The sequence below is a fragment of the Drosophila rhopaloa genome, unplaced genomic scaffold (genome assembly GCF_018152115.1).
Source record: "Drosophila rhopaloa isolate 14029-0021.01 unplaced genomic scaffold, ASM1815211v1 contig_155, whole genome shotgun sequence".
Classification (NCBI taxonomy): Eukaryota; Metazoa; Arthropoda; class Insecta; order Diptera; family Drosophilidae; genus Drosophila; species Drosophila rhopaloa.
In genome coordinates this window covers 11,524,272-11,534,493 of record NW_025335034.1, presented here as the reverse complement: position 1 = coordinate 11,534,493, position 10,222 = coordinate 11,524,272, and the positions used below count along the sequence as shown (strand labels likewise).

Below are 10,222 nucleotides of genomic sequence, written 5' to 3'. Positions count from 1 at the left end.
TAATGATTTTTAGGATATTTCACGCAGTATACAAGCTATTGACATGAATCTTTCCAAATCCTATTTTTTTATGCATACATTGATCAAGGTGAAAGCGCGTGCCGATCGGACGTCTATATCCTATAGCTCCCATAGGAACAATAGGGTGAAATCGGTCCAAATTTGATGATTATCAGAATATTTCGCGCAGTGTGTAAGCTACTAACATAAAATTTTCCAATTCTTATTTATTTACGCATATCTTGATTAGGGTAAAAGCGCTTGCCGCTCGGAAGTCTATATCTTAAAGGAGATAGGAAAAATTGTTAAAGCCTGCGAAAGTATCCCTTTTTATACCCGTTACTCGTAGAGTAAAAGGGTATATTGTATTCGTGCAAAAGTATGTAACAGCTAGAAGGAAGCGTTTCCGACCCTATAAAGTATATATATTCTTGATCAGGGTCACTAGCCGAGTCGATATAGCCATGTCCGTCTGTCCGTCTGTCTGTCCATATGAACGCTGAGATCTCGGAAACTATAAAAGCTAGAAGATTGGCATTTTGCAAGCAGATTCTAGGAGTTCCTACGCAGCGCAAGTTTGTTTCAAAATGGTGCCACGCCCCCTTTAACGCCCACAATCGCTAATATACGATTTTAAAAATTTAAATATTTCGGAAAAGTAAAAATGCAGTTTTATTGTGTTTATCAATACCTATCGAAATGTAGAAGAAATTTTTCAAGTCGGACCATTCGTTAAAAAGTTATGCGTGATCAAAGTTTCTATCTCCATCTCCCTCGCACCCCCTTTACCTGAGTAACGGGTATCTGATAGTCGGGGCACCCGACTATTGCGTTCTCTCTTGTTTTCTATTTGTATATGACATTTTTGCAGTATAAAAGCAATTGACTTGAAACGATGCAAATCTAGTTTACTTATGTATACCTTATTCCTTTCGCTACTTTTTCACTTTTAGCAATTTCTTCAAAGTCTGCAAGGGTATTAAAACTTCGGCTTGCCGAAGTTAGCTTCCGTCCTCGTTTTTATAGATCTTATGACAATTTCACAAATTTCATTTATTGTACATTATTGTTTATGGTTTGACCAACATTGTGTAAAAATTTGAACCAAATATTTATACCCGTTACTCGTAGAGTAAAAGGGTATATTGTATTCGTGCAAAAGTATGTAACAGCTAGAAGGAAGCGTTTCCGACCCTATAAAGTATATATATTCTTGATCAGGATCACCTCCTGAGTTGATATAGCCATGTCCGTCTGTCCGTCTGTCTGTCCGTCTGTCTGTCTGTCTGTCTGTCCGTATGAACGCTGAGATCTCGGAAACTATAAAAGCTAGAAGATTGGCATTTTGCATGTAGATTTTAGAAGTTCCTACGCAGCGCAAGTTTGTTTAAAAATGGTGCCACGCCCCCTTTAACGCCCACAATCGCTTATATACGATTTTAAAAATTTAAATATTTCGGAAAAGTAAAAATGCAGTTTTATTGTGTTTAATAATACCTATCGAAATGTAAATTTTTCAAATCGGATCATTCGTTAAAAAGTTATGCGTGATCAAAGTTTCTATCTCCATCTCCCTCGCACTCCCTTTACCTGAGTAACGGGTATCTGATAGTCGGGGCACCCGACTATAGCGTTCTCTCTTGTTTTAAAATTGAGCCGTTGAGGCAGGCTTGAACTTGACCTCATAAAAAATTGTGTCCTTGCGGTTGGCAAAATATCTCCGCCAATTTTTATCTGAAATCAAAAAACCAAAATTATTCTGATAGTGTATGTGTCCCGCTTGTCCTCTACAAGCCATTTTTTTTTTAAATTAAAAATTGAATTTTTTGTAGCGCTTTTCATAAAAAGTGTCATTTTTATACCCTTGCAGAGGGTATTATAATTTTGGTCAAAAGTGTGCAACGCAGTGAAGGAGACATCTCCGACCCTATAAAGTATATATATTCTTGATCAGGATCACCTCCTGAGTTGATATAGCCATGTCCGTCTGTCCGTCTGTCTGTCCGTCTGTCCGTCTGTCTGTTTCTACGCAAACTAGTCTCTCAGTTTTAAAGCTATCGAGTTGAAACTTTGCACACACCCTTCTTTCCTTTGCACGCAGTATATATGTCGGAACGGCCGGGATCGGCCGACTATATCCTATAGCTGCCATATAACTGATTGATCGGAAATGCCATAGCTTTGGAGTTTGTAAAGTTAGGAAGTTGGAATTTTCTATGGGTTTTATATTTGGCCAATCAATCCGACCTACCAAATTTCATAAGGATCGGCCGAATATATCCTATAGCTGCCATATAACTGATTGATCGGAAATGCCATAACTTTGATGTTTGTAAAGTTAGGAAGCTGGGATTTTCTATGGGTTTTATAGTTGGCCAATCAATCCGACCTACCAAATTTCATAAGGATCAGCCGACTATATCCTATAGCTGCCATATAACTGAACGATTGGAAATGCCATAACTTTGGTGTTTTTAAAGTTAGGAAGTTTGGATATTTTATGAGTATTAAGAATGCATCATATAAATAATTTTGGAGAATATAATTTACAGAGTATTCTGCAAGGGTATATCAACTTCGGCTCCGCCCGAAGTTAGCTTTCCTTTCTTGTTTACGTAAATTTTGGCCATATTTTGGCTTATAAAATAAGTTGTAATTAAAAATTAAAAAAAATCCCTCCGTTAATTTTTTTTTTTTTTTTTTTTAAGTTTACATTAGGTTTTTATTACTTTGAGGAACTTAAAAAATCTGGGTAATAAAATAAAAATGTACATAATAACAACCTTTTAATAATAACAAATTTCTAACAAGGTTAAAACACAAATTCTTTACAAAATTAAAAAACATTATTAACTCAGCCCTTGAAACTTAATTTGTTGGCATAAAATGTTGTATGCACAATATTTTAAACACATTTTCAAAAACAACATTCTTAAAGAAAATAGAAAAACATTTACAAAATTTTTTTAGACTTTCACTACCTTGCTAACATTAAGGTTAAACCCGTCTTCGGAGCTCAATAAAATATTCTTGACTTCGAAATTGACTGGAACCGATGTCTTTGTGGGGTGCAATTCAAACTTAAAATTGTGGATGAGCAGGGCCAATCCGACGAAGACCTGCATCCGTCCGAATCGAAGACCTATACAATTCCGGGGACCATCGCCAAAAGGCAGGAAAGTGCAAGGCGGTCGCTTCTTAACCTGCTCCTCGTCGAAGCGCTCTGGGATGAACTTTTCCGGCTCCGGATAGAAGTCGGGATCATGGTGGATGCCCAAATTGGAGACCATAACTCCAGTACCAGGTTCAATGAAATATTTTGGGCTGCTGTGCACATAGGGTCTAGTTGCGATGCGTACCAAAAAGCCCAGAACAGGGTATTTTCTAAGCGTTTCATCTATGACCTTTTCCATATAAGACATCTCTCGCATGCTGTTGTAGTCTAATTTTCCATCATGCTTCTTCAACACAGTATCGACATCCAGCCTCAGCTTATCCTGAACATCCTGATTGCAGGACAGTTCATAAAGTGCAAATCCCATGGTTGTGGAGCTTGTTTCAAAGCCAGCCAGAAAGAACGAATAAACCTGGGCAGCAATCTCATTAAAGCTAAGCCCGTTTTGCTTATCGCCCTTATCGTATTTCAACTTCATATCGATCAGCAAGTCCAAGAAATCGTTCCGAGTTATCTTGTTCTCTACTCTGTAGTCTATGGTGTTCCTAACAATATTCATATAAATTTCTGAACCGACGGAAGCAGGAGCTCGATTCCCAACATGACGGCTAACTTGGGTGCTCCGAAGATTAGCAGGTCCACCAGCCAACCATGACGTCGTTCCCTGAGCGCCGTATTACCCATTTGGACAAACTCCGCCTTGGGATCCCGCAAACTATTGCATTCCAGGCCAAAGGCGCAGGTTCCGATCACGTCGGCGGTGAAGCGGGCCATCAGATCGGTGACTTCCAGGGTCTGCGGAGAACTTGAGATCTTTTCATCGATCACCCGGATCAGTTCATGGGCCACATTTAAAACTGCTGGAAACATGGTCTTCATTTTCACAGGCGTAAAAGCCGGAGTAAGTTTATGGCGGATATTTCTCCACTTCTGACCCTCCATAGTAGTTAGATTACTGGTCAATGGATCATCCCGCTCGTTGTGATAAACTCCGCGATCGTGGAATTTGTCAAAGTCGCTGACCAGTACGGTTTTCACAAAATCAATGTCGGTAACAACGATATATTTCCTCGCATAAAGGTAGAAGCCCACGAAGGGTCCGTCGGTCTGGTTCTTAAATTTCAGGTAGGTTCGCTTGATAATTTGGGCCAGCTGCATCGTCCGGACAAGAGAATTTTGTCTAAAAGAAGTGTGCAAAAGCAGAAGTTGATCGGTGCAATAGTTTTTGAGAAATCGTGACTACCGACTTCAAAAAAGTGGTTTTGAGAAAAACGCGTTTAAAGTGCCGCATCTGTCCGACGCCAGAGCCCGAATGGCCCGTTGTGACGTTCGACGCGCTGGGCTTTAAATTTCTCCCATTCCTACAGTTTTGCTTCGATCGACTTGAAATTTTTAGACAACATTCCTGAAACTTTGTACTATTATATAAAAAAGTTTGAAAAAAATAAATTTTTTGAAGTGTCAAGACCCGGATAACCCCTTAAGGTAAGCATGCAATAACAGACAGATATTGACCAATGGTCGCCACAGAAACATACATTGCATTGCGTACACCTTCTAAATTCGTTTTGAGTATAAGTTACACGAATGATTTGTACTTTTCCAAGATTTTTCGGTGATTTGAGTCTTATAGAAAATTAAGTTTCATTACCCACAGGTTCTGCGGTGCAGCTCAGAATTATAAAATTCGAAATTTTGGAATTACCAAATTGTTTTCTTAAATTATGAATAAAATGCAATTTCCTGGTATTTATTTGACAGTCTGAGTACCGGTACAAAAAAGGACCCGACGAAAAGTGTCCGCCAGCTGCTTGCTCTCATAGCTAACGAACGAATTTCGTCGATCTGAGTTTACTTACAATAAAATGTAGCCTAAAAACAACAATTAAATCAATATCCAATGAAACATCGGGAGGAGGCAAATGTGGATATATATGATTTATTTTAATTATTACTAGTACATTGTATATATTTTATTTTATAAGCCGGTCGGATTTAAACTTAGGTCTTCCGGGCATAAACTCGATGTCTTCGTATTGCACCATGATCGCGTGTAAAGAATAAGCAACAAAAATTAAAGTACAATTTGAAGCTGCGTCAGCCAACTGCACTATTGTGTCTTTAGACTTCTTTTTTAGTCACAGAAATACGAGTAAATGGTTCAGACAGTCGAAATATTCGACTCACATCTGCTTAGATGACTATAATTTTTTAACAAGACAAAACAAAATTTGTTTCAATTTAAAAAAGATATATTATAGTTATATTTCTACTTTTAGGGTAAGTATCTTTTTAGGGCCACCTTTTTATCCTAAAACGAGGACGGAAGCTAACTTCGGCAAGCCGAAGTTTTAATACCCTTGCAGACTTTGCCGAAATTGCTAAAACTGAAAAAGTAGCGAAAGGAATAAGGTATACATAAATAAACTAGATTTGCATCGTTTAATGTCAATTGCTTTTATACTGCAAAAATGTCATATAAAAATAGAAAAAAAGGGATACTTTCGCTTTTACCCTAATCAAGATATGCGTAAATAAATAAGATTTGGAAAAATTTATGTCAGTAGCTTACACACTACGCGAAAAATTCAGAAAATCATCAAATTTGGACCGATTTCACCCTGTTGTTCCTATGGGAGCTGTAGGATATAGACGTCCGATCGTCACGTGCATTTACCCTAATCAAGGTATGCATAAAAAAATACGATTTGGAAAGATTCATGTCAATTGCTTATATACTGTGCGAAATATCCTAAAAATCATTAAATTTTAACCGATTGTTCCAATGGGAGCTATAGGATATAGACGTCCGATCGCCAAGCGCTTTTACCCTGATCAAGGAATGCATAATAAATAAGATTTGGAAAGATTTATGTTAATAGCTTTTACACTGCGCGAAATATCTTCCATTCTTGAAAGTTATATCCGATTGTTCCTATGGGAGCTATAGGATATAGACGTCCGATCAGCACGCGCTTTTACCTTGATGAAGGAATGCATAAAAAAATACGATTTGGAATGATTCATGTCAATAGCTTTTACACTGCGCGAAATATCATCAATTCTTGCTAGATATATCCGATTGTTCCTATGGGAGCTATAGGATATAGACGTCCGATCGGGGCGATTTTCAAACTTGATCTGCGTACACATGTTTTAGGACGAGTGTGAAAGTTTCAGATCGCTAGCTTTTAAACTGAGCTCGCAAACGGTATTGAAACAGACGGACAGACGGACGGACGGACAGACGGACATGGCTATATCGACTCCCCTATTGATCCTGATCAAGAATATATATACTTTATAGGGTCGGAAACGTCTCCTTCACTGCGTTACAAACTTCTGACCAAAATTATAATACCCTCTGCAAGGGTATAAAAAGTAGTTTATGTCTGATGTTGGTCAGTTGCATTGTAAAATATGCAATAAATCTAATAAATAAATTCTTTATATTTACAATACTTCAAAAGTATTATAATGAAATGTTATTAAACAAGAAGGGGGTTATGTTACCTATAGTGCGTGCAATTGGCCTTACATGTCTCTCCAGTTCAATTTTTCTAAGTTTAAAGGTATACTTTCGCTAATACGGGTTCGACCTATTATTTATTTTAAATTTTAGATAGCACCAGAAGCAGTCGTAATTTTATTTTGTAGCTTACAAAATATATATTCTGGGCCCTTAGCTCGCTCATAAAAAAAATTTAAAAAGCAGATGGACCTGCACCGAGTAAATAAAGCAACTGTAACAACAGAATACTGCACATCTAAGGGCAAAAAATATTTTCCACCCTTCGCGACTTTTTTTTCCTTTCTAAATGCGAACTCACATTGACCGTGAAATAGTAATGAAATGATTAATTTTGGTAAGGCAGCAGAGGTAGACTTCGTTTTGTCCTTCCCGTCAGCAGGGCTGCGCCCTGAACCAGTCAGGCAGAGTCCACTGACCACCCACCATTATTTTTATACCCGTTACTCGTAGAGTAAAAGGGTATATTGTATTCGTGCAAAACTATGTAACAGGTAGAAGTAAGCGTTTCCGACCCTATAAAGTATATATATTCTTGTTCAGGATCACTAGCCGAGTCGATCTAGCCATGTCCGTCTGTCCGTCTGTCTGTCCGTCCGTATGAACGATGAGATCTCGGAAACTATAAAAGCTAGAAGATTGGCATTTTGCATGTAGATTTTAGGAGTTTCTACGCAGCGCAAGTTTGTTTCAAAATGGTGCCACGCCTCCTCTGACGCCCACAAGCCACAAGCTGTGGCCACAGTTTTGATGCTATTATGAAAATTTTAATTGATATGTATTTGTTTCGTCAATACCTATCGATTGGCCTAATAAAAGTTTGCCACGCCCACTCTAACACCCAAAAACCTATTAAACGCTTAAGCCTGGCTAGCGCCTACATTTCTACATGGGGTAGATGGCGCAATACAATAGCGCCATCTAACGGATGACTTTGGAACAGCTGGCCAAGGTGCTCAACAGAGTCAACGTTAATTCTCGATAAGGATTTCTATTAAAGGAAATTGCGATGGTTTTCATTTGTCAATACCGAACTATATCCCAAGAACTATGCAAATTAAATCAAGTTAGCCAAATTGGAGGTCTGAGTCAAGCAATGGCGTATGTGTGTATGTATGTAAGCATATACATATGTATGTATTTACATTGTACACAGTTGCAATTGCCCGGCAATTATAATATTAAGTTGTTTAGCTGAGTAACGGGTATCTAATAGTCGAGACACTCGACTATAGCGTTCTCTCTTGTTTTTCTTGCTAGGGACCAAAATCGTAGCAAGGAATTTTCACTGGCGTGAGAATGCTGTGGGATTGAACACGCAACCGTAACAAGTCGCAGGACAATGATTCGGATTTCTATTCTTTCCGCTTCACTCCCATCCTCTTCAACGGCCTAGGGGACGACCAAATAAAATAAGGACAGTAAAAATAAATGAGGGCGAAAAAGTTAGACAAGTTACAATGGCCTGGCCCCTGTCTGCAGAAAAATTAAAATAAACGCAAACCCAGCGCTAACCAAACCTATAGAAGCTCCAGCGCTAAGCAAGGGCAGTGAAGGCAGACGAAGATTTGGAAACGGCAGTACAGCTGAATAAAATATGAACCAAGTTTACAAAATGCCTTTCTGGCTCTGCTTGGAGACGAACTGTGGATCAGGAGCAAATGTCGCGACAAAATTGTTTTTTCAGATTTGCAAAAATTTTTATATGATTTTTTAAAGAAGATCACATTTAGCTTACAAGCTTAGAAAATAGGATATAGGATATAGTCGGCCGATCCTTATGAAATTTGGTAGGTCGGATTGATTGGCCAAAAATAAAATCCATACAAAATCCTTACTTGCTAACTTTAAAAACACCAAAGTTATGGCATTTCCGATCGTTCAGCTGTATGGCAGCTATAGAATATAGTCGGCCGATCCCGACCGTTCCGACTTATATACTGCGTGCAAAGGAAAGAAGGGTGTGTGCAAAGTTTCAATTCGATATCTTTAAAACTGAGAGACTAGTTCGCGTAGATACAGACAGACGGACAGACGGAAATGTTTATATCAACTCAAGACGCGATCCTGATCAAGAATATATATACTTTATAGCTTACAAGCTCAGAAAAAATTAACTTTTAATGTGGATTTGATAAGTTTTAAATTATAATATTTAACTAAGCTGTTAAGCCGTTACGCTAAAACAAAATATATGTAAATTAACAATTTAGTTGTAAAAACTTCCCCAACTATAACATTAGTCTTTGTTCTTGAAAAAAGGAATTTTCTTATAAAATATTCAAGAAGTCTTACTTGTTTTGCAGAATTATTTTTTTGGTTTATTTATCTGTCCGTTTCTGCGCAGGTGGTATTTAAGTCGGATCGTGCTGGATATTAAATCATTAGCTCCCATACGAAAAGTTTCAAACAAAATTAAGGGATAGTATAGTATTTTTTGCAATTTCGGACAACTGTCATAGGAACAATCATAATCGTTTTTTCTAACATATGTCCATATACTCCATTTATATACATTTTCAACGACCTTAAATTATTATTCCTTTAATAAAATTAGCATGACTTATCATACAGATGTCATAGAAGCGATCGAAAAATTAATGGGAAAAAACCCCTAGCTACATGGGTATATAAACTTCGGCTTATATATTAAGTTTTTATACGCGTTACTCGTAGAGTAAAAGGGTATATTGTATTCGTGCAAAAGTATGTAACAGCTAGAAGGAAGCGTTTCCGACCCTATAAAGTATATATATTCTTGATCAGGGTCACTAGCCGAGTCGATATAGCCATGTCCGTCTGTCCGTCTGTCCGTCTGTCCGTCTGTCTGTCCGTCTGTCTGTCCGTATGAACGCTGAGATCTCGGAAACTATAAAAGCTAGAAGATTGGCATTTTGCATGCAGATTCTAGGAGTTCCTACGCAGCGCAAGTTTGTTTACACGCCCCCTTTAACGCCCACAATCGCTTATATACAATTTTAAAAATTTAAATATTTCGGAAAAGTAAAAATGCAGTTTTATTGTGTTTATCAATACCTTTCGAAATGTAGAAGAAATTTTTCAAATCGGACCATTCGTTAAAAAGTTATGCGTGATCAAAGTTTCCATCTCCATCTCCCTCGCACTCCCTTTACCTGAGTAACGGGTATCTGATAGTCGGGGCACTCGACTATAGCGTTCTCTCTTGTTTAGTTCATCTTACTAATTATCTCTCCTGTCTGAACTGGTAATCAAGCATGGGCTGCAATCATCGCTCTCTAACCATTAAATAAATAAATAAAAATTTTTTTGGCTAGATCGACTCTCCTGGTGATGTTGATCAAGAATTTGTATACTTTATGTGGTCGGAAAAGTCTCCTTGACTGCGTTACAAACTTTTGACTGAAATTATAATATCGTCTGAAAGGGTATTATGATAAATCTCTTCTATAAATTGGAAACAAATTTTTTCAACTTTTAATTTCAAACAAAGTTTGACAAAAACTAAGATTCTTAATTTGTTTGCTATTAAATTATAT

General features: G+C 37.6%; 1 protein-coding gene across 1 annotated transcript; it reads right to left on the bottom strand.

Annotated features, from left to right (window-relative positions):
• Positions 1–2,966: 2,966 nt before the first annotated feature.
• On the bottom strand, positions 2,967–4,333 carry LOC108053200 (probable cytochrome P450 6a19). The gene is given in 2 exon segments (XM_017135798.2): positions 2,967–3,739; positions 3,742–4,333. Coding segments are annotated over 2 exon segments (1,365 nt in total).
• Between the last annotated feature and the right edge of the window lie 5,889 nt (positions 4,334–10,222).